General features: G+C 38.3%; 1 protein-coding gene across 7 annotated transcripts in view; it reads right to left on the reverse strand.

Moving 5' to 3' along the window:
* CTNNA2 (catenin alpha 2) overlaps positions 1-26,298 on the reverse strand; it is a 1,132,931-nt gene that overhangs the window by 109,804 nt on the left and 996,829 nt on the right. For all 7 annotated transcript variants that reach the window (XM_059405715.1, XM_059405716.1, XM_059405717.1 and 4 more), the window contains 2 exons: positions 23,814-24,014; positions 3,226-3,377 (listed from right to left, as the gene is read on the reverse strand). In XM_059405715.1, coding sequence (XP_059261698.1) covers positions 3,226-3,377; positions 23,814-24,014 — 353 coding nt within the window. The remainder of the gene's footprint in view (positions 1-3,225; positions 3,378-23,813; positions 24,015-26,298) is intronic.

Raw genomic sequence — 26,298 nt, forward strand, 5'->3', positions numbered from 1 at the left:
GAGGCTCTTAGGAACCTAAGCATATTCCCCTAGGAAGAGTGTTTCAAGATTCTCTAACTCAATGTTCATAGCAATGTTACAGAATATAACTACTGCAAATAATGAGAATCAATGGTATGGTGGTGTGCCAGATTTGTCTGTTCATTTTTTTAATTACCTTGCTGGGGTGATTAGGAAATTCCTTTGTAGCTGATAGGTCACCAAGTATAAGCCTCAGCCAGAAGCAAACAAAAAAATAGTCTCACAGCAGAGGGGCAAAGTAGACCCGTTCTCAGGGAGAAAGGAGGTTCTGAAAGGTGAGGTTAGGATACAAGAAAGAAAGTTTTATCTACTTCAGAGGGTTGCCTAGAACTGCCCTGGAGTGCCTAGATACCAGCTTCACATGATGTATGTATTTATCACTGCAAGTCAAGGTATTGGAAAACTTAACCCTTCAGGGTCTATTCTGCATTATCTTTTTTTTCAGGGAAAAAGATTTCTTATTTTTACAAAGTACAATGAACACTTTAGAGAGAATGAGGCATGGCCAGGTTTGCTGGGAAAGAAATAGTTCTACTTGTCTCATTATCTTTCTTTCGAACTTGGCGCAATGGATTTTTTATTTTTAAATAGACTTAATCATTATACTCAAAAAGCAAACCAAGAAATTAAGTACAAAATGAAGCCATGTGGGTGCTGAATGGAGAAGGATTTTTAAAATAACAATTTGTACATACTGTACATTTCTCTCTTAAGTTTCAAGTGGTGTGAAATCCATCTGATCAAATCACTTGAAATGTCGAGATGTAGGAATGACACTTCAACAAAGATATGGCATTTTATCTAAAATTATGTTTTTTTTACAGCTCATGAATGAGTAAATGAATGATGGCTATAAACTTCCTCAGCCTCCCAGATGAATGGTTGTCACAAAAATGTGAAGGCTAACAAAGCAGAAAAATGGCAAAAGAGGGAATATGTCTTGAGGATTATAGTGGTATTTAGTGTCAAATGCTTTGAAAACATAATTCTCGTGGTCTATTACCTTATTTCACATGTTAGTATGTAGTAGAAAAAGAATGATCTAATTTGTTACAAGTTTAAAAGCCTGACTACCTTTCTTTTCCTTCTCCTCCAATTCTCATCCCTTTTCTGTTACCTTCCTTATCTTCCCAGGAATGTGTTTCCACCACTACCAACACACACACACACACACACACACACACACACACACCATTGACCACTGTGCCAGACAAGGCACTACAGTGAAGCGAAAATAAAAACACAGCCATTGCTTTCCAAAATTTCACAGTATAAGGAAGGTAAAAGACATAAAAGGGAATAATGTAATAAATACTATCATAAACAGAAATAGTTATACATAGATGAAGGAGAGGGTCAATATTTTTGATGGAGAAAATCTGAAGGTTTCAGCCAAGTCTTTCAAGGTGTTAAGAGTTTAACAGATCTAAAACGGGCAAGTTAGAAGAACAGGAAATATATCTGATAGCCTCCAAATTCCAAACATGAACTCCACATTGTTAAGTATGAGAATCGTCTGATGTAACTTATGCAATGGTCTGAACACTCTGATCATGAAATTATTATGAAAGACAGACATATTTAATGAGAAAACAATCCAGCTGAATTTAAAGACAAGAAAATTTGAAGATTTTTCTGCCCTCCCAAGCGCAGGTGTTTGGTAATGTTTCAGGGGAAGCACGATACCAACAAAGAGGGAAGAGAGACTCTTCCTAGTGATATTCCAATTCACCTGCTCAGATCACCATGCAAGTACCATATTGCACTCCGGAAATCACATTTGAAGAGGATCACTCATGAATTTAATGACCTCAAATATATCAAGATTCAGAGGATAATTAATCCTACAGATAAAATACTCAGAAGACTAGGTATACATTGTTCAAAGAGAACAAAATACCACAGATATTATTTGGTTAGTACTGTTTTGCAGTGTTTGAAGTTATATTGGTTTAGATGTTCAGTGATTGCCCCGAGAGCAAGTTTTTCAGAATGCAGTGAACAGGTACCTTGTGGTTTTATTGAGCAGCCTTAAAGACAACTGCAGAGGATTAAGGTAGGGATGCACTCCAGTGCTATCTAACCCAATATGGTAGACATGAGCTGCAATGAATTACTGAGAATTTTAATGTAGCTAATGCCACACGCCAAAAATGATAACATTTTAGATACATTTGATTAAGTTAATTATTAAAATTGACTTCACCTGTGTTTTTTTTTTTCCAATGTGTATACCAGAAAATTTGAAATTACAATTGTGGCTCACATTATATTGGTATCAGACAATATGTTCTCATGTTCTTATGATTGTCACTGCAGAAGCCCCATCTCTTTTTCAGTCTTAATAGCCCCAAATGTATTTGTGTCATCAATTATGCTCTTGAGTATTAAAGTTTATTTTAAAAAAGAGTTCTGTGGGTAAGAAACTTGTTTGAAAACCATGCTAAATTGTTGGTAAGGTAAGAAGAAAAAAAAAACTCATCTTATGATGAAATATTATATAGCGGTTAAATGGAACAAGGGAAGCTATGTGTCTTAATGTAAATAAAAGAAGGTAAGAAGGTACCTTGTGGGTGAACAAAAGAAGCTGCAACTTATGTTGAGTTTTAAAACCTACTGTATTATATGTTTTCTAGCATATGGCTCTATATCACTTGGACAGTCATTTGGAAGGCTCGCAGCTGCCAACAAAAGACTGAGGATGGGAAGCTTGTGGGCTGAGTGATGGTAAGAGGTTTGCTACAAAATTATACAGTTTCATTCATAATATTGTAATTATTTGTTGTTAAGATAGTGTGACTAGGTATGAGATCATTATCATCATCATCATTATTATTAATACTGCTAAGCTGGGAACTCTTCCTTTCTTTCCAACTCATGGCTTTCTAATCCTGATGGGAAAATAATGTTAGCCAGAGGAACACATGGTTAATAGCAGGGGCACCTGCAAGTTAGTATCAAATTTAAACAACAATGCATGTAAGAAATAGGCAAGAGCATCCCTCCTCAGGTTATTCAATGTGAATCTAGGCTTGCTGGAATCACTTGTCCCTTTTGCCTGACTAAAGCGTTCCCCTTGTCTGACTAAATGAGGAGCCAAACAGCTTAACAAGTAAAACTAAGTAATTAACACAAACCAAGTAAATTCTCTGGAGTCTGTACCAGAAGCTCTGATCAGCTCCAAACTGTAGAAGCCTTACATACCCTGATCATCAGGACAGCTTTTCTGATATCTCGAACACCATCATACACCAGGCGAGAGGCATCAATGAACTCATTCTCTTCGAATGGTTGAGGGACGTTGGCACTCAGGGCTTCAATAGCCACCTCTACTTGCTCGGCAAAGCGTGGCATCACTGTATTAAACAAAGCGAGAAACAGTGGATTAAGCCATCTTTCTCTTACGCTCCCGTTCCAGCCCTTGGGCGAGGTGGCGTGCTCCCTGTATTCCAACTGCTCAGTGGAGCTGTGTGCCTACCTGTGTAGTTTGGGGTGGACCCAATGCAGGGATCTCTGTACTACTTACTTTCAGCACAGGAAGTAAACCATTACTCCATGAATGGTGATGGTATGCAACTACAAGTTTTTGAAACCTGCTCAGGATTGCGTGCTATCGTGTATACACATATATGTTTTGTGTTATTTTAACCTGAGTTGAAGTTCATTTCTGCTAGTTACTAGCTGTGAAACCTTAGCCAAGTTTTCTTAACTCCTTCTAAACCTGCTTCTTTGTCTATAAAATAAAAGGTTCTATCTTTTTTTCTTTTTTAGAGAGAGAGATCACAAGTAGGCAGAGAGGCAGGCAGAGAGAGAAAGAGAGGCAGAAGCAGGCTCCCCGCTGAGCAGAGAGCGCGATGCTGGGCTCAATCCCTGAGATCATGACCTGAGCCAAAGGCAGCAGCTCAATCCACTGAGCCACCCAGGCACCCCTAAAAGGTTCTATCTTAATGAAATGATGCATACAAATTTATTAGATGGCATTTGGCTCTCAAAAAGCCTTGGTAAATATTTATTTTAACTAATATCATATGCTAAAGTCATAGGTGTTGAGTAATAGATTTTTTTTTAAGATTTTATTTATTTATTTGACAGAGATCACAAGTAGGCTGAGAGGCAGGCAGATAGAGAGAAAGGTGGAAGCAGGCTGAGCAGAGAGCCCAATGCAGGACCCGATCCCAGGACCCTGGGATCACGACCTTAGCTGAAAGCAGAGGCTTTAACCCACTAAGCCACCCAGGTGCCCCTGGAGTAATAGATCTTAACCTATAGGATTTCATGTGAATGAAGTGATCGGATGTATTTCACTTTTGATGAGACAGGACTTGAGACAGGAGGTAGCGGGATGGTAGGGGAGGGAGGCTTGTAGAAGAACCTTACAAGAGAGGAGATAGAATCCCAGAGGACTCCAGCACAAAGTCTAGACTTACAGACCAGTGGGCTCAAAGCCAAATGCAGTTTTGTTTCATTTTACCAGGACCATTTCAATGTGAAAGAAGATACATATATAAATCCCTAAAATGTTAGCACCTCTTTAAACAAAGACACCTACATACATAGTGGAGCTTTGCAGAAAGCAAATTCAGTGGAATGTCTGGAACACTTCCACTGACTACTTGAAAAAATGCTGCTGATTCACTGATTCTCAAAAATTATAATTCAATTTTCTCAGGTTTTACCTTGTAACAATCAATTCATATGGCAAATGGAAGCCAAAAGCACAATTCATTTTATTTACAAGGACAATAAAATAGAAACATCATTCATCTATTTTCCATTTCTGAACTTTCATGCCTGATTCATCTTTATACTCATTTTCATCCTCTGTGGATACTTTAACATCCGTTTTAATCCCTAGTGTGAGAAACTCTGCTAAATTACTTTACTTTCTAGGGTCAAAGTATTTAAGATAAAACCTTTCTAGAAAAACGTATTTCTACTAGGTAAAGTCCAATCTTTAAAAGTGTATTTAAAAAAAAAAAAAAAAAGAGGAGAGTTACAGGAAAATAGACTAGCCATTCTTTCAATAGAAATGATCAAAACCTAAGCATGCATAGGGTGAATTTCCTTCTGTGAGTGAATTACTAGGATTGGTTCTCTATACCATTTGAATTTTTCATTTGTGTCTTTGAAATACTTTTACATAAAAGGAATTTGGTGGACATTGAGTTTTACTTCTACAAAAATATACTTTTAAAAACTACCACATGAAGCTAAGGCCATTCCAGCTTTCCGTTTCTATTGGAATAAACTGTTTTATATGACTAAATAATCTAGATCATTGAAATTGACCTCCCTAGGCATGAAAATATTGTTAATGTATTTGGCATTTTCCCGTATCTTTCTTTAAAAAAAAAAAAGATTTTATTTATTTGATGGATAGAGATCACAAGTAGGCAGAGCAGCAGGCAGAGAGAGGAGCGAAGCAGGTTCCCTGTTGAGCCGAGAGCCTGATGCAGGGCTTGATCTTAAGACCCTGAGATCATGACCTGAGCCGAAGGCAGAGGTTTAACCCACTGAGCCACCCAGGTACCCCCCATAAGTATCTTTCTTAAATGGAATTATAAATTCCCTTCCCTTCCTAAACTGAAAATTCTGAATATTAATTTCATTCTATTTGATGCCTAAGCTGCCATCATGACCATCAACAATTTTACAGATTTGTGTGGTACCATGAGTAGCAGTTAGTTGCCTGAAGTTTTATCCCTAGTGTTTCACTGATAGTAGTTCTAAGTGTACATAAAATAACTACTCCTACAAATAAATAAGGCTAAAAATAGAAAACTAGACCAAGGAGGTTAGACAGGTAATTCACAAAATACTAAAGCCCATATTATTGATAAATACATGATGCTTTACTTCACTAATAATTGGAAAACTTACAATGTGAACAAGAGAATACTTCATACCTCTTGGAATGGGCACAGAAACTAAAGTTTAATAACACCCATCTTACTGAGCGTGTGGAAAAGAGGGAACCCTTCTACTATAGAAGGGAGTCAAATGGGAACACATCATTCTGGCAAACACTTTGACAAAATCTAATAAAATAGAGCCTTTTAGTCCCAACCAATGAGCTGACACATTTTCTAGGGCATGGCCAATTAATGACTCCTAAAGAGGTACTGGTTAGCAAGGCTGAGTACATTGGAGTCACAGGAACATCTTTCTGTCTCTATGGTTATAGTTGTTTCCTAGTAGGTTGAATAGTCCAAAAGTTAATAAGAAGAGTTATATTAAACCTAGGAATAAAAATAATAGCTTTAAGGGATCCCTTCCAACTGGTACTATCCCAGGGTGTGGAATCCACTAAGTGAGACATTGAGGAGATACAGTGAACTTTCACTCCATTTTCATGGGCAGTACGTCAGGATGGAACAAAATGGATTTTGGGATATAAGTCAGAAGACAGCCACTATAGTCAAATGAGTAAGTCCTAAGTTCAAAGTATTGACCAGGAAAAGCAAACTGAAAAGATAGACCATTTGTGAAATAATTTAAAAATTCACAAAGAGTACTGCATAATGAAAGATATATACATTTTATTACCCATGTTCTAAAAGGATATATACCACCTTAAGTATAGTGGTTGTCTTAGAGAAGGAAAGAAGAGCATGAGATGAGGTAGAGTTCCTATGGAGGTTTCTTTCTTTCTTTTTTTTTTTTTTCTTAAAGATTTTATTTATTTATTTGACAGACCGATATCACAAGTAGGCAGAGAGGCAGGCAGAGGCGGGGAGGGGGGGGGAAGCAGCCTCCCAACTGAGCAGAGAGCCCGATGCGGGACTCGATCCCAGGACCCTGGGATCATGACTTGAGTTGAAGACAGAGGCTTTAACCCACTGAGCCACCCAGGCACCCCAGGAGGTTTCCAGGGTATCTTAATTCTTAAGAAAATAATAATGTGAATCAGATACTGCAAAATGTTAATATTTGTTACACCTCAGTTGTAGAAGGAGGGTCTGTTATATTAATGTCTGTCCCTTTTTTACTTTGAATCTTCTCATGATTCAAATATTTGAAAAGATCAACAGCTTATCCTCAAGTCTATACTTTTTTCAGAATAAGACTCTGAAAAAATAAAGTTCTAGCTCTTGAACCAGAATGTAAAAGAAACCACTTGGATCAACAGTTTTATGTGAGAAAGTCCCTCAGAAATTGTGACTGTGACCAGATACCTAATATTCGACCTTAATTAATAACTGCCCACTGTAGAGTTGAGTTAGGTAGGTACCTGGTAGGCTCAGTCAGTTGAACACCCCGCTCTTGATTTTAGCTCAGGTCATGATTTCAGGGTTGTGAGATCAAGCCCTCTGCAGGCTCCACACTCAGTGAGGAGTCTGCTTGGGATTTCCTCTCTCCTCTTCCCCCACCCCTGATCCCCCATAGCTCGCTCGATCTCTCTCTCTCTCTCTCTCTCTCTCAAATCAGTCAACCAATCTTTAAAAAAAATAAAAAAAAATATTTAAAAATAAAAATAAAAGCTGAGTTAGGTAGTACCCACCCGCTGGACCCTGGCTCTAGGGCACATATCTCTATTTTCATAAAGACCTTTGATGCAGAATAAAAGAGTGATCAGTGTTGTTGTGTGGCTTTGTTCTGTTTGTACAAGATTGCCCTGAAGAAGATCTGGGGAGAGGGAAAATGCAGAGGGTGACATGTTATCTTTCTCCAACAGCCTCCAGGTCTGATTCTGTGCCAAAGTGAAAGAGAGGAAAGCTAAAACCTAGAAAGTGACCACTGTCATAATGGATGTTCTGGGGCAAAAAAGAAAAAAAAATTGCTGAGAACTGCTCTGAAACCCTAAGTTTGGAGAAAGGTATTCTGTTTGCTCCAACATGGAGTAAAGGGGGTGGCATATTGGTATGAACAACACCATTATGGATGTGGCGTTGTCAGAAGAGGCAGGAAAAAGTTCTTATAAAAAGATTGGAACATAATAGAATATCAACCTTTTAAGGGTGAAAAATGGTAGGAGAGGAGGTACAGAATCCTCACTTATAAATGGGGGCTCAGAGTTCAATTTATCTTTAATATTCTAATGATCTTATTTTATTCTTCAACCTGATAAAGCCCACAAGTAATTCAAATTTTGTTTACTTTAACTGAGAAGACATTCATTTCTCTTACCTCGAGTCAGTGTTTCTCTGGGTCTGACCCTTAAGAAAATCTTCCTCCATGCTCTGCTTTTAAGCACATTCAATACTTATTTATTTAGGGCTTGGTCAACCACTACCACTCTTTAACTAATATACCTTTGCTCTCCAAGCTGCTGCACTCTTTCCTGTTTTAGTTTTGTCCTGTTTTGTTTTTTAAAGTGATAAGACAGAAAAACAAAGTTCATAGAACAATGATCCATCTTGACAGAACCCAAGATGTTAAACTATGAATTCTTCTAATACCTCTCATAATGCTGAAAAATTAAATATCCCAAAAGTAATACTCAGATAGAAAAAGTCTGAAACTACTTCAAATATGATGCTGTTTCTGCTTCCCACTAATTAGGATAGAATACAGCATTGCCTTTGTGATTCTTACATTATACATTAACAAAGTTTTTGATATAGGATTACATAAATAGAAATTTCTTTTTAGTTACTGAATTACATCCACAATAGACACCACTTTATAGTTATTTATCAGAAATACTGTATTGCTCTTAATAGCTTATATCCTGAAAGGATGATCAAAGTTGAAAGTAAACATGTAAGTTCTTATTATGCTTTTGTGTGCAGAGTGCACACCAGGCCACAGAATTATGGCATTCCAAGAGTAATGAAATCAGAGTTCAGCATGCATATAAAAATCAAGGTCGCCTTCTAGTGTCTACTGCGATCCTAAAAGAGAGGTAAGGAAGCTCTAGACTTAATCCTTCAGAAAGACATCAGAGATGATGTTTCAAGAACACAGGGTGAATCAGTAAAATGCACATGGAGTTGCACTAAAGATGCAAATAGGACTGCTGACAACCATAAGAGCAAAATCCAACGTTAACTAGAGATAGTGGAAATGAATGGCTAACCAACCCCACCGTCCCTGAGTAAACACCTAAAAGATTCACAACTAACTTTAAACACTTCAATGATTCCCTTTAATATAGAGGGACTCTAAAATCATCATAAGATACAAACACAAACATCGGATACCTGCCTGTGATTTTTAACCTATTCCTACATATATTTATTTAAATGTTCCAATTAGGCTGATTATTTAATGTCTTCAAAGATGACATGGAAACATGCCGTGTCATACCAACATGTCCATGATGACTTTATTTTCAAACTTAAATATACCTCTTTCTCTTTGGCCCAGGTGAATTCCTCCTTAATTTCTGGTATCTCGTTTAGAATTAACTGACATTGTTAAACTTTCCTTAATTCACAAAGTTGTCAGTTCTCTGTAATTTTATAGCATCCTAATTAGGTATGTACCATTACAGTACTTAGTATAATGTATTAAAATTGTTTGACATTTCTGTATGTCAACTGTTTTACATTAGGAGTCACTTTTAGAATGAGACCAGCTCTTCCTTCTTTGCATCTTAGGCTCTTATGTTTCTGGCACAGCTAATCCATCCAAGTGGGAGAAGCATGAGAAGGAAAGAATGGAATGTAGACAAGAACTCCCTTGTCATTCACTATTTCAGGGACCAAATAAGCAGTACTATATTTCACGTACTAAGTCTCTTTCTGCCCATCACTTCATATTAGTTCAATAATTTTATTAAATAGCTTCATGAGTCATTAAACAAGTTATTAGTGGGCATTCTAGGTTTGATCACTAGGGACCTTTCAGAAACCTGAGCTCAGAACCCTTTCAGAACTGCTTGAGTAGGAGGATCACCACTGAGCAAGGAGAAAGATTCCTTATTGTATCCTTGACGAGTTCACTAAGGCCAGACTAGGATATCTGCATGCATAGGAATCCCTCAGTTGTGGAGGGGTAGTCAACCAACACACTCTCATGAGTGTGGTACTTGCAAAAACTTCAGGACCAAGGAAAGAGAAGAGAAAATGGACAAGGACCCTGTGCTCTAGAGAAAGAACCAGTCTAATAAGTGTTAATATAAAATAAAAAGTAAGAATGAGAACATCTGAAAAAAATCTAGGAAGAATAAAATATCAAAAGTGGGATGGAATTGTGGCCAACTCTAGTGGAGGGGTTAGAGAATTACATTATCAGAATAATGGAAGTCAGAAGGTGTTATTTTGGGGAGACTCTAAGGGGGCAATATCAGTTTCCCCTCACAGCAGAAAAGTACTGTTTCATGTGCTTTCTATTCATAAAGCATTCTTTCCCCAAAATGGTTTCTATCAGACACTGCTAAGGGATTTTATTCAAGTGGTCCCCAACTCGATGTTAAGTTAGAGGAGAAGAGAGTATATAGGAGAGTTGATCCAAACCACTGGGGGCCCAAATTTGCCCAAAGGAAAGACTGACTGGCATTTTAAAGGCTCTAGGTCTACCTTGACAGTTCAGCACATTTGTGAAGTGTAATCATTTAGTGAGGAGATCATCAGAGTCCAAAGCTCCAAATCATACTCAATGTAGAAGGAGGGTCCAATGCAAATGAAGTGGACATTTTTATAGCTTTGGCACCACTCAAAAATAACAAAGGATGAACCAAAGAAGCCAGCCGTCATTTTATACCAGTTCGGTAGTTTTAGTAAAGAATATCATGATCATTAATTAGTTTATTAGAGGACATTCTAAGTTCTCCCCATCCAAATAGGATCTTCCAAAATTCTGAACTTAGAATCTTTTTTTTTTGGTTAGTTGCTTGCTAATCAAATGGATCTGTATGCCCACCTCATGAATAATGGCTATTTCATTTCTATAAGTATTTACAGAAGCATATACCCCTGCTACTCATAGATGCTTTCCTACAAGATACAAGAATGGCCAGAATCTTACTGAAGCACTTGGCTAGGATTTCTTGCATCATCTAGACCTTTCACTTCTGACCCTGATTTTGTATCCTCTCACTCATCTGGCTGTGACTTTAGTCACTACTGGCAAGATCACTTCTCTCAGGTTCTGAGATTAATGTCTGACTATCAGAACCCAAGTCAAATGGAATTTTCCCTACTGAGGTAATTCCTTTTCTCTTCTCTTTGAAATGCACATTGTTATCTTTGAATTATATACTAGCTTCAGCTTGTTTCTTGGTATAGTTCCTCAGATCTGTCCTCTGCTCCAAATCCCTTCTCCAATCACCTTGAGCCAGTCTTGGCTTTCCTTTCCCCACTATTTAGCTCCACTATTCTCCTGCCCTCGTGACCATAAACTGCATAGCTCTATCTTGATTCAGTGAATCTTTTGTGTTTTAGAAGCCACTGCATAAGCAAACAGGTACTCTGTGCTAGAAGTTAAATAAGTCCCTATTAAGTCCCATGTTGTGGGATCTGTTCACAGGTCCTCATGTTCTATCCTAATTATGCGGGTCTTCACCCATATTGTCCATCCCATCTTTTTTTTTTTTTTTTAAGATTATTTATTTATTTATTTATTTGACAGAGAGAGATCACAAGTAGGCAGAGAGGCAGGCAGAGAGAGAGAGAGGAGGAAGCAGGCTCCCTGCTGAGCAGAGAGCCCGATGCGGGACTCGATCTCAGGACCCTGAGATCATGACCTGAGCCAGAGGCAGCGGCTTAACCCACTGAGCCACCCAGGCGCCCCTGTCCATCCCATCTTGATGCATTTGCAAATTTATATGTGTGATAGTCAGAGATGGGCCCCAACGATCCCTCTTCTCCCGGTATCTGAACACGAGCTGAGACTAGTGACTTGCTCCTAACCAATAAAATATAGCAAGGGGTATGGGATGTCATTTCTGAGACTGGGTCACAAGAAGATGTTCGTTTCCCTTTTTGTTTGCCTTTTCTTTTTTTCTCACTTGCTCACTCTGATGATAGACAGCTGAGCTATGGAAAAAATCTCTATGGAAAGTAACAGAGAGAGGCTTCTGGTCAACAGTTAATAAGGAACTGAGGCCCTAAGTCCACAACAGATGAGGAACTGAGGTTTTCCAGCAAGCATATGAGTGAGTTTAGAGATGGCTCTTTAACCGACTAATCCTTAGGATGACCGAATCTTTGTGAGAGATCTGGAGGCAATGGTGCACAACTAAACTGTACCCAGCCTCCTGGCCCATGGAAACTATGAGACAATAAATGATTGTAATGTTAATCCATTAAGGCTTGGGGTGATCTGTTACATAGTAATAGCTAACTATAAAGTGTTATGTAACTATAAAGTGCTATGGCAGAAGTAGAAATATCAGTAAGCATAGCAGAAATATTAAAATCTCTTGTTCAATTGCAGCAACTATGCTTGGGCTAGGTTTCTGGATATTTACTGGGTCCAAGAAGATGCATGAATGAATCTTGATACTTGATTTTTCACAAGTTAACCAATTTGAACCTCAGTTTACTCAAATTTAAACAGGGATGATAGCTGTTCCTTAGGTTTTATATAAGGTTTGAAAATACACTCAAAAATTTTTGTATACAATTTTATATATAAACATTGACAGTACTTAGCCATTGGGAATAAAGTGACAAATAAAACAAGTATGATCTTGCCTTCAAGGCACAAAAAAAGTGGAATATATACAAGATACCATCATACTAGGTATGTAAGATTCATAGTAAACCAAGCTCTTAAAGTTATCATCCTCATACTATGAACCTCTATATCTACTAATCCACATACCTTCTTCTTTATTTTTAAGCAGGCAAAATCATCTGGTCTCCTCTGGACAGAGGTACAATTACATGATTCATCACCAAAAAGTGGGCTTTGTGAAAACAAAATAAACTGAAAATAATACTCAAATAGTGCTAAAATGTCTAACTGGGAAGTTTGTATAACTTATCTTGAAAACTTAGTTTCCCTGTTTCTATGCCTTCTCTCTCCTTGGCAGGACCACATCATCTTTCTGATGGTTTTACATTTTTAATAGTGAATTTCCTATGAAATTGGTCCTCAGGACAAGATTTGATATACTCATGCCTAGAATTTTCCACTTTACCTTGATTGCCAAGAAGACCAGTTAAACACTGTATCCATTATGACCTCATCAGATCTACAAGGAAAGGGAATCTTTAAAAAAGTTAGGAGACTTAATAAAAAAGCTCATAACTGGAAAAAAATAAAAACCAACTTCTCTACCTCATTTTTTCCCACAGAAACCTCCAACTTAATCTAATATCCTTGTGGAAGTATTTGCCTTCTATCTCAAACTTATGCCACTATTTTATTTAATTGATTAACTGAATATGAATTTTGAATGAAGTATTCTTCGATGTCTTTTGAAATGCGGTAGAGGGCCAGACCAGTGATACTAGCTTTTATCATGCTTTATCTTGATAACTCATAAACAAGTTAGAAGATGTTGAGCATTGGAAACTAGGAGCAAAGACAAAAGATGACTAGTTTCATCGGCTCCTTATTCCTTGGTGACTATTTGTCTGCTGTTTCTACTCTCCAGACAGCCATCAGCATCATCCTGGCCAGTCCTAATTTTTCCAATCTATGTGCATTCTTCCCCTCTCCCCGCCCCCCATTCCCGTGTGTATTCCTGGACTTTCTTTCGTCAGACTCCGTCATCTGTTTCCTCTGTGGGAGTTCCTACAGGCTGCCATTTTCATATATTCATGTTTGGAAAATTATCATGTACATTTCAAACATCAAAATCAAATTCAAGTTCCAGAAGGCCATACATAACCCATGAGCTGAATTGTTTGATGAAAGATGAAAAAGGAATGCCGAGGAGAAGGAGGGGGGAGAAAAAAATCCTCTGCATTTCATTCATGATAACTACCCTAAGAGAACCAGGGAGCATCCATCTGCTCTTGTCTAGACACAAGTTCCTTTCCCCAGGGAAAGAAAACGCTTGCTTGGAAAGTTCTTATATTTTAAAATAAGCATTTCAAAAATAATCACAAATCGTTTATAAGTTAAAAGGGAAGGATGGCACATTTAATTCTGAAACTTAAGAAATGAATAAAGAGTTGAACACGAGGATGCTTAACTGAGCTTACAGTGTTTGTGGAAACCAAACCTGGGAACTACAGTTAAATTTGGCATCAGTGAGACTTAAAGGATTAAGATGTTATAAAATAATTGCTGAGATTCTGACCTTGATCATTAAGCATGTAATTTTTTAAAAGGGTACAACTTCAAAATAAGCAGCACCCTGGCCAGTGCTAATTTTTCCAGTCTATGTGCATTCTTCTACAGTGTTAATTATATTTTTCCTTTATGTTAAAAAAAAAAAATTTTGGACCTTGAACTCTAATCAGCCTGGAAGAAATGAAGAGGTACTCTCAGTTCTCAAGGGGTTAAAATTTAATTCAGAAACAATACACAAATACATTTATCTAGATAGAAATACAGACAGAGAGCAGATAGTGACATTAAGAGAAAAATGGGGAAACAGTTTTCGACACAGGGCAGTGAGTGGTAGGTACTAATAAGTGACACAGGTAAGAGGAGTAATGAGAACACAGGTGGGACTGGCTGGTGTGGTTAGAGAGAGAAATTCACTGACAAGGAGGAATCCAGCTAGTGCTCAAGAACAGGTAAAATACAGAAAGGCAAATCAGGTGTGGAGATTACTTCAGAGTCACTTTGACAAGAATAAACAGAATTTCAGTTCTTATGTCCTTCTGTTATTTCAGGCCATCTGTTATTTCAGGGGTCCACAAGCAAAGCTTCCTATTTTTCCAAACCAATTGGAATTGGAATTGGGCTATTCCAATGCTATATCATATGTACTCCCAAACAGGTGATTGTCAGCATATTCCTCTTCTGTAGGATTCAGACAACTATTACTGATGGGATAGAGAATCTGGGTGAAGGGAACTTACTGCCTCAGTTGTGCACAGTAAATATATCCTGGCCACCAATTCTTGCGGACACCAACACTAGCACCGCTAGAATAAATACGTAGCCCCCCTGCCCCCCCACTGCTCCTACCATGGAGGCCCTTAATGCTCTTCAAGTGACAAAGAAGTACCACGCTGTTTGCAGCCTCTAGGATTCTACAACCATAATGTGAATCATACAGAATTAAAATATCCTTCCTTTTGGTTTTACTTTGACAAATAAGCCCTAGCAAAATGCCATTTGTTGCAGTATGTTGCTAACTCTTGGCACATGAATAGGTAATCATTGGCCCTTCTATGGCCACCCTATCCCATTTCCACTTCCACATTAGAGGTTTATTATCAGCCTACAGTAGTATCTCTTACTCTCTGAAGTTGCACCTACTCCTATGGCTCTTCAGCCCCTCAGGCCAAGAGAGCTGGACATGTCTGATTCTAGCAGAATACGTTACTTATGAACACGCCAATGTGGGGTAGATATTTTCACATTTCTGCTTGGCCAGAGTTTTCTGAGCTAAAATGACTAGTAAACTGGTTTAAAACATGACTCAGTAGCAGTCCTAAAATAGTGAAAGGACCAGGAGAGAGATTTACATGTTTATCTCCCCAGAAAACTGTGTTTGTTCCCATTTCAAAGGGGAACAAAAGCAGGCAACATTCATTTATAACCCAAAGGGTTAGAACAAGTAGGGGGGCCTTTCTGGGAGGGAGATCATTAACATTAAAGAACAAAGGTTTCTCTCCACCTCTCAGGAGGGGAAGGGGGTGGCTGAACACCAATTCTTAGAGGAGCTCCCAGATACATAATTGTGTGGTTCTTCTTTAGCAAAGGGCCTCTTTGGAGGGCATGGAATTCACCTGCCTTCACCACATTGCCTTAAAAGGGACAATGAGGCATGGGAAACTGGCATGGTAAGTAGTATGCTTGTTCTCTCACCCAGAAACTTTGCATTTGCTTTCAGGATAAAGTAAACATAGATATTAAAACACATCAGCCAGATCCCTAAAATATCTAGCGTATGTAGGTTTTGGTCATACAGAAAAGGCATGGAGACAAACTACACGTCACCTATGGAAGGACTCCTACATAGAGGAGATTTCCTTCACATTCCTCCTCTACTTCTGACTGCCCACTGCCACGAATACCACAACCACCAAAAAAATAAGCTATTTCCTGCATATCCTAATCACTTTGACCTTTCAGAGAGAAATAAGGTAACTTATACCAATAGTCAGGGTTATATTAAAATGCATTTAAAAGATATTATGATGTCTAGGGTGAACAATCTTGGTCATTACAGCTTCTGCTGAAATTCATTATTTTCATAATCTAATTTCAAAGTCTGTCATGGGGAAGCGATTTAGACTGTAATAGTCTTTTCTCTCCACAATATCTAATATTTTGTCTTCCCAAGAAGCTGTCCCTACCACCTCCTTCTGATGTTGATCTTACCTCTTCTGTCTATACCCTCCACAACCCAGCCACTGGGATACACATGCCCTCCAGATCTGTTCAGTCATAAAACCTAATCCCACTAGCAACAGAGATCAGTCCAAGTAGAGTAAGCATACCCCAAACAGCCAAGCAGATTGCTCTCTTTTGCTATGTACAAAGTGGGAGTAAAGGAAATCTCTTTTTGTCATGGAATCTTGAGCTGAAAGCCAGAGGCTGCTAGTGGACTTATGCTCTACTGAAAGATAATGAAACATTATGTCCTAGCTTTTTAAATTCATTTTATATTCATTCATATATTCATTCTGTTTATGTATATTAAATGCTAATTATGTGGTAACAGTGCTCTAGATTCTCAGTAGTTACAGAAACACCTGTCTCTAGGAACAGACAACCTAGTTGTGGACCACTGAGGCACACACTGAAGTTGACACACTAAACATCAAAAGACTGACACAATTCCCTGTTGTCTTCAACTGAGAATGAGCCATGTCTTAAAGTACAAAATCAATGCACAGAGGAGGAGGAAGAAATGGAGAACATCATGGTTTTGATTTATATTTCCCTAATGCCAAGTGATGTTGAGTACTTTTTCACTGTTGGCCATTTGGATGTCTTCTTTGCAGAAATGTCTGTTCATGTCTTCTGCCCATTTCTTGATTGGAGTATTTGTTCTTTGGGTGTTGAGTTTGGTAAGTTGTTTATATATTTTGGATACTCGCCCTTTCTCCGATATGTCATTTGCAAATATCTTCTCCCATTCTGTTGGTGCCTTTTGGTGTTGTTGACAGTTTCCTTTGCTGTGCAAAAGCTTTTAATCCTGATGAAGTCCCAATGATTCATTTTTGCCTTGTTTCCTTTGCCTTTGGAGACGTGTCTTCACTGAAGAAGCTGCTTCAGCTGAGGTTACAGAGGTTGCTGCCTGTGTTTTCCTCTAAGATTTTGATGGATTCTTGTCTCACATTTAGGTCTTTCATCCATTTTGAGCTCATTTTTGTGTATAAGGAAATGTCCAGTTTCATTCTTTTGCATGTGGTTATCCAATTATTCCAACACCATTTGTTGAAGAGCTGGTCTTTTTTTCCACTGGCTATTCTTTCCTGCTTTGTTGAAGACAGTTGACCATAGAATTGAGGATCCATTTCTGGGTTCTCTATTCTTTTCCATTGATTTATGTTTCTGTTTATGTGCCAATAGCATCCAGTCTTGATGACAGCTTTGTAATAGACCTTTAAGCCCAGAATTGGGATGCCACCAGCTTTGGTTTTCTTTTTCAACATTCCTTCGGCTATTCGGGGTCTTCTCTGGTTCTATACAAATTTTAGGATTATTTGTTCCAGTTCTGTGAAAAAAGTTTATGGTATTTTGATAGGGATTGCATTGAATGTGTAGATTGTTCTAGGGGGTAGCACAGTCATTTTAACAATATTTGTTTTCCCAATCCATGAGCATGGATTTTTCCATTTCTTTGTGTCTTCCTCAATTTCTTTCATGAGTACTCTATAGTTTTTGGAGTATAGATCCTTTGCCTCTTTGGTTAGATTTATTCCTAGGTATCTTATGGTTTTGAGTACAACTGTAAAAAGTAAGGAGGTTTCTTCAAAAGTTGGGAACAGAGCTACCCTATGATCCAGCAATTGCACTAATGGGTATTTATCCCGAAGATACAAATGTAGTGATCTGAAGGGGCTCCTGCACCCCAATGTTTATAGAAAGAATGTCCACAGTAGCCAAACTATAGAAAGTACCCAGATGTCCATCAACAGATGAATAGATAAAGATGTGGTGTATATATACAAAGGAATATTACACAGCCATCATAAAAAGAAATCTTGTCATGTGCAATGATGTGGATGGAACTGGAGGGTATTATGCTAAACAAAATAAGTCAATCAGAGAAAGACAATTATATGATCTCATTGATATTGATATTTAAGAAACAAGGCAGAGGATTATAAGGGAAGAGGGGAAAAATAAAACAAGATGTTAATTTTTAAAAAAGAAATGGAGAACATCACAGGAAGGACAGTAGAGCCGGCATGGATGTGTTTTGCCTGGAAAATAATAACCATGCCTGTTTGGATAAAGTAGAAAGTTCAAACAGAGGATTCATGGGCAACAACTACCCTTGTTTGGTGCAGTCACCAGAAAGCCAGGAAACAGTGACACATTTATTTAAAAATCAGTGATACTGACCATCCTCAAATGACAAACTATCAGGCCACATAGGAGAAGCTGTGGCCCCCAGGCATCAACTAGTTTAACATTAAAGTTAGTTGCCAGAAGTCAAAGAATGGAGTTCTTCTGATTCTTCACCTGCATTTGTTCAACTATGTTGTACTGACACAGCTTTACCACCCATTACTATTTCCAATTTTGGTACTTTCTATTTGCTGATCCTCTTTTATTTTCTAGGCAAAATATACAGAAATGGTGTAAAAAGTTCCTCTCTGTTCTTATGAAAGCTTTACAAAAGCATAGAAGTAAAAATTATACCATCTCTATTTAGTGAAGGAAAGAAACTAAGAAGGCAATATACTATATGACATTCTGTATGACAATACTGTGGAAAGAGTAAAAGATCAGTGGAGCCAGGGGTGAAGGGTGGATGGGGGGGGGGGGAGTTGAGGGATAAATAGGTGGAGTACAGATGACTTTTAGGGCAATGAAGATATCCATCATTATGTTATCATACAGTGTAATGGTCATTATATGTTAGTCTAAACCCACAGAAAGTATAACATGAGTGAACAGCATGATAAAGGATGGACATTGGGCCATTATGATGTGTCAGTGCAGCTTTTCTAACTGTAATAAATGTACTAATCTGGTAGGGTATCTGATCATAAGAAAGTCTATGAATGTATGGAGTCTAGGGGTACATGGGAGTTTTCTGTACTATCTCCTCAGTTTTGCCGTGAACATCAAACTGCTGTAAAAAAATAGTTTTAATTTAAAAAAAAGGAGAGAGAGGGGGAAAGAAAGAGAGTGAAAAGAAAGAGAGAAAAGAAAAAGAAAACTCTACCATCTGTTTGGACCACATGTTCTCCAAAGTACTGGAATTTTAATTCTCCACATATCGAGTGCCCACTAACATGAAGTCTTCATTTAAAATACTTTTTCCTGTTTCCTCTTTTTTTCACCCCTCTTTATTCGTACCCTCTGAAAAGGGAACTGATGGCAGAATTCAAAGATCTCTCAACCTAACCACATTCACACTGCCACAAACTTGTATCAGATATCCAATTTATAAAAAAACGACATTTCAATATAATCCATTCAGTGAAGATAAGCTACTCTTTATATACCTAAATATGCTATGACTGAATGTATTTCCACCCCCCCTCCCAACCTTCTGCAGCAATCTGACCTTGTAAATGAGATCTCTAGAGATGGGTCTGGTCAACCATGCATGTGTTTACTACCAAGTTGTTGGGAATTTGTTAGAATTCAGGTTTTACTGAAGAGCCCATTAAATATGCTATGTAAGTATTTAATGGGTCCAAAGTGGACCACGTTTGAGTTTTCATCACCCTCAATAGTTTTATTTAAAAAAAAAAAAAAGGTAAATTTTTATATAATGTTGCCGTAGGATTTTAGCATACTAATAAGCCACAAAATTATTTTCTCAAATTTAATTCAGCATTCATAAAAACACCAAAAGCACTCTTCAACAAAACACTATCTTCACTGAGAAAGTCAAGTAATTCATGGAAAATCAGCTACAGACTGTTATGTCACTCTTTGGATCCCTTTCAATTTCTAGCCACTCTGAGAAGGCAGCCAGGTGGTAAAATGGGAGTCCTTCTGCAGAGGCCCTCCCTGGCAACATTTCCATGTCTAAACGGGGGCTGGCCTATGTTTGCAAACCCCTTCAGCAGCAAAGTCTGGTCTAGTCAAGACTTGGAATGTTCAGCCCTTTTTTAGATTCTTCTTTGTAATACATATGTAATTCTTCTCTTACCCCACCCCCTTCGCTTCTTTTATCCTATGGTCACAGTACATAAGCTCCATTTTGCCTTGTTTGAACTTGTCCCTATTTAGGGATATTTCTCTCCCTCAGAGCAGCTATCCTGAATGGAGGTTATTCTGACCACCCTTCAGGCCTCTGGCAATGTCCAGAGATACTTCTGATGGTCACAACTTGGAATGGGGAAGAAAGTATGTCCTCCAAGCATCAAGTGGGTAGAGGCCAGGGGTGCTGGGTATCCTACAAGGCACAGGGCAGCTCCCCACCCTCAAGAAATAATTACCTCAACTAAAAGGTCAGTAGTACAGAGATTAAGAACTTCTGCCTTAAGGTCTGGGATATAACAACACAGACATAAAACTGAGATGGTGACAGGCAGAAGAAAACACAGTATTTTTTATCTTCCATATTCTGGACTCCTCTTCCTTTCCTTCTCCCTTCCTTTTGGCACCTTTGCCCTCTGTGCCCACCACCCCTGTGTTCTAGCCCCAAAATAAAATGCACTCTCAGAACGAAGTTTGATAATGCTTCATATATATATATATATATATATATATATATATATATATATATATCAGAAACAAAGCATTATCTGGATATTAAAGATATATATAGCAGTTTTATTTTGAGGACACAGGTCTCCATAGCCCAGCCAGACAGTGACAAGTAGACTAATTCAACAAAACTTCACAACCACAATTGCAGAACTCCTCCTACCATCTCCCTCCAACCCCCAAGTGTCTAGGACAGTCCCAGCAATTTTCATTAGCATGAATGAGTTAACAGCTCAAGCTTTTGCTTTCATTTCTTTGACAACCTGTGTAGCTACTCATAAGAAGCAATATTGTTTCTATTTAGGAAAGAAAAACCTGAGTAAAGAAGCCAAAGAATGCATATCCATTGTATATTCTAGTTCTGAGCCCACCAACATCTACTTTTCCTTGATACATATTTCTGTATGTTCAACTACAGTTGTGTAGAAACTATTTCCATCTCTTCCACCTGATGACTGCCCTAGTTACCATCAATAGTTCTTGAAAAATATAAAAAGCTTTGTACCACTTCTCTGTTCAATTAAGAACTGTATGTGAACATCAGAATCACAAAGGTATCTTTAGTTAACTCCCCAGAGTATTTAGTCACTGAAAGGAAGGGTTGAAATGAGAGTTTTAAAAGCCCTGACAGTAAACAAATAAGAAAAAAATCTAGATCAACAACAATCCTGATGGATTGCTGTTTCATATTTCACTGATTTTGTTGTTAAGAAGAAAGAAAGAAAGAAAGAAAGAAAAAGAAAAGATAAGAAAGAAATGAAAATCACCCAGAAAATTTACATTCCAAGAGTCTGAGTGAAAATTATGTAAAAATAGCTCAATCAACTAAGCATGCTGCCCTTGCCTTTAAGCAGATTTTGACCTAATGGGCACCGTACCTTCTGTTCATTAAAGCAGCCCAAAATACAATGCAAAAACAACTCCAGAATGTCTCTTGAACAATGCATGAATTCTTGGTGTGCACAAAGTCACACGTAAATTGGCCACACCCTCTGTGCCTTTCATTTGTTACAATGAATATGCCTCCCAGTCATGAGCCGGCATGCGCTGACAGTCCTGCCTTCATGCCTTCCACCTTCTCTGGTACTCCTTCCCCAGGGTCAGACCCAAGGAAGGGTTGCCATGTGGCCAATGCACGGTATAAGCTGAGACTTCCTAACAGAATACTAAGGGGCCAGAAACTGAGAGCCACAGAAATGCAAGGTCTTCTTAAGGGTGAAGAAAGGGGTGCCTGGGTGGCTCAGTTATTTAGCGGCTGCCTTTGGCTCAGGTCATGATCCCAGGGTTCTGGGATCAATGAAGAACCCCTCATCAGGCTCCCTGCTTGGCGGGAAGCCTGCTTTTCCCACTCCTCCTGCTTGTGTTCCCTCTCTAGCTATTGTCTCTCTCTCTTTCTCTCTATCATTATAATAAATATAATGTTCTTTAAAAAAGGGGTGGTGGTGAAGAAAAAAAGTCTTTATGTTGGAGAATAAAATGCCTGTTCTTAATTCTTCCAAATGAGGAAAGAAACTGTAGGGCTTGCTTTGTGCTGCTTTATTGAATGCTAAGGACAAGCCACGTTGAAAGAAGACAGTGCTAAATTTCAACTAATTAAAATGCAGATATATCTTATTATCATTATTATTATTCCTAATCCGAAATCTGTGATGATTCTCAAGAGCAACAATCCCTGAATGTACTCTTTCTGTTGTGATGATACTCAATCCCCTTTCTGTTTATATTTCAAAGAGAGCATCTGAGGTCCACGTTTATTGCTGGTTTTTTCCTTGCTATTTCAGACTAACAAACATCTACAGATGTCTTTGTAAATAACCTTTTTCCCTGTAGAAGGAAACCTATTTTAACTAACATGTTGTATCATGTAGAACTTGGAACACTGCTTTATCTGACCTTTCAGAAACACGTTTTTTTTGTTGTTTGTTTTTTAAATCCTAATAGTTTCCACAGTCCATCTACAGACCAGGAAAGGCCACAATTGACATGTGAGGAGAGGTCCTTGTGTGCCCACATAGGACTCCGTTCATTACCGTTTCCCATCCAAAACAAGCTTAAATTCTCTTTTTTCTAACCCTTTGTGTTCTCTCCTTCCCTGAACTTTCTAACCACTGGTCCCCCTGACAACACATACACACACACATAGTATTAGGGACTTGAGAAAAGGTCTGAAGCCCAGTGACTCTTATCTAGAGCAAAAACTACTAAAAATCGGGCAGTCTTTGACACAACTATTCAAAGGGATGGACTGTTCTTCTAACTCAGTGAAAATAAGCCTTTTTTCTCCATCCCAATGCACCAGAGAGCTATGACCGGCTCCCACGAGTACCCGAGACTACCACAGCTGGAATCCCCTAGTGAACAGCATGCACTCTAGAACAGAACATCGAAGGCTTTCTTAGAGGAGCAAGGCACATACTCAAACTCTGACCCCTGGCATCTACCACCCCTTCGAGCATTTCATATCCAGATACTATCAAGAGGCTTTATGCTTTCTCCTTCCTCAAGGTCCTGTCTTCTCAAGAAACAGATGGAGAAATGGTTTCAAATTCAAGATTCCCAGTTTCCACCACATCGCCACTGTTTTCTAGACTGGCGACCTCTTTCCAGTCTCTTGAGTCATTTAAACCTCCACTTTCATATCCATAGTCAGAGATAATTAAAAATTTACCTATTTCATAAGACCCTTGTGAGAATCAAGGGAGATCACAGGTGAAAACTATAAAGTAGTATATACATGCAAAGCAATAAAGTTGTTATTCTGCTAAAGTTATACAAATTCAAACTAAAAAAAAATGAGAGTTCCCCTGTTATGATCAGATGTAGTTCAGAAGCACAGAGGCTTATAAAAGACAATAAAAAAGATTAATTCAAATATGGAAATTAATCATGGCATTGACATTTTGGTTGTATCTAATATCCCTGTTTACCTGTCTCAGAGAGCAATTTTGTAGCTTCCAGAACCTTCTCAGTATATACACCAGCTTCATAGTTCTCCATCTCTGCATTGATAATGTGTATCACTCGAGCTGCCCGGCCCCTGATGGCCCCCGCAGTTCGGTCCAGGGTGTCCACATCCCCTTCCTGGAGGGCTATGACACACTTGTTCACATCCTCCAAGATGTGATTCTCTGCAGAGGAAATACAAACATATTTACATGATTTTATACCATTCACACACTTAATAAGCCACCTAAGAGCAAGTCATCAACTTCCTGACCCATCACCTTGCACATCTCAATACATACCTTGTAACACTGCAATGACATTTTAAGAATATACTTTATAATTACAGTAGCAGTTCTCAAACTTGAGCATAAGCCCGAGGCTCCCAACATCATACAGAATGCCAAGGTGTCACTCCTCCTAGAGTTTCTGACTCAGTAGGCCTGGGGTGGGCCCAAGAAATTGCATTTCTACCTAGTGTCCAGGTGATTCTAATGCTGTGAGCTTGGGGGCCATACTTCCAACACCATCCTTTCAATATCTGAGATTTATTGCATTTTAATAGTGATTGTGGCAGGAGTGCATGGGTGGCTTACTCAGTTGAGCAATGACTCTTGGTTTCAGCTCAGGTAATGATCTTGGGGTCCTGGGATCCAGCCCTGGGGAAGGCTCCATACTCAGCAGGAGGTCTGCTTGTCCCGTTCCCTCTGCCCCCCCCACCATCCCCACCCCTGCTCTCACTCATACTCCTACTCTCACCCTTTCTCTCGCTCTCAAATAAATAAATCTTACAAAAAGAAAAAAGGAAAAAAAAGTGGTTGTGGCAGTGAACATGAAGCCAACCTGATCAGGCAGAAACATTTCCAAACATGACCAGAAACAAGCTTGGGGTGCATGTTTGGTTTTTTGTTTTTTGTTTTTTTTTTTTTTTAATCATGTTTTTATTAAGAAGACATTCAAGGGAAACTCTGAAATGACCAATACCACCTAATCAGTTTTTTCATGTCATGTCATGCACAAGGTATATGCAATAGGAAAACTGACCAGATGAAGAGGATGACAGTATTCTCCACAGTTAAAATATAATCCAGTCTGTGGCTGTCTCCCTCAGATTAGAGTCAAGGTCAGTGATCATTCTCCCTCATTGCCCAAAGTAGAATCCAGTCAGGCAAGCTGGCAAGTTTCACTCTCTAGTAGCATAGAGAAAACGTGCAATTCGGTCCCTCATGGTGTTGCACGTATGCAATTTTGTATTTTTTATGCCCAAAGTGAGATCTATAATTATGCCCCTTGAACATTCTTTAGAAACAGAATTCTAAGGAAATGTTGAAAAAGTTTAGTGCTCTATGGAAAGAAAAGAACTTAAGCCAAAAATACACACACACACACACACACACACACACACACACACACACACTATAAATAAAGAGAACAAGTAAGAAATAATCTTAAGTAATCTGGTAACTTTTAAAAAATTCAATAAATAGTTAATAAAGCATTTAAAGAAATTATCTCGAGAATTTTCTCAGGCTGGCTCTGAATTTAAAAAATTTCTAAATAAAGAAAGAGGGGAAGGTACTCAGCCAACTCCAGTCTGCACCATGGATCTCTCCTTTCATTAAATCAGTCACTCAGAAGGAATATCTGTTCTTTCAGGACCCTAGGCAAAAACTTGCAAAGTATAACTTTTCATAGTGTAACCTCTGTTTCAAGAGGATTTCCTCATTCAAGCCACTACGAATTTCTGATTTCTACCTTTTCCAGTTCTTTAATTTCAAACAGAAAATACAATGGAAAAAATGGAAAATTTTAATACTCAGATTTTTAAAACTCACAAAAAGTAGTACTTCTTGAATGCTAACATTTTCTCGAGTAAAAAAAGAAACAATTGTAGAAATACAGACTTTAAGATGCTTTCAGTTTGGTTAAGGAATTCTAAAAACCACCGCTTTCTGAGATTCCAGTTTGTGTCAAACAAACTCACTTAAAAGGACACCTGAGTAAAAGGTTTATTCAAACCTGATATAGGGTTTCAAATACAAAAGTTTGATTTTGAAAGTCCTGGCTTATGGCCCTGCTGGATCTCTTCAGAGGATTCAAATGTGCCCTTGCCCCAAAGCAAGCAACTAGAAGGGGCTGCATGTCAAGAACATGTATCCATCTGCTATTTTTCCTTTCTCTAAAACAATAGGACAGCAACACTACTGCTTTTTCACACATAGTTTATAGATTGAATTTTAGATTCCATCTCTATTCTGAAAGCAGAACCGAGATGGAATGTCTTAATTATATTAGATCCTAATAATCTCCCTAGAGTTGATTAAAAAATTTTTTTTAATTCTAAGAAGCCCACTCATAACCTAATATCTTAAAATGAAATGGTATTTTTTTTCTTTAAAACCTATTTCCCAAACTAGAAATGTGCAACTAGGTTAATTAGGACACCAGAAAAAAAATATGCTTTAATAG

The sequence above is a fragment of the Mustela nigripes genome, chromosome 7, assembly GCF_022355385.1.
Source record: "Mustela nigripes isolate SB6536 chromosome 7, MUSNIG.SB6536, whole genome shotgun sequence".
NCBI lineage: Eukaryota > Metazoa > Chordata > Mammalia > Carnivora > Mustelidae > Mustela > Mustela nigripes.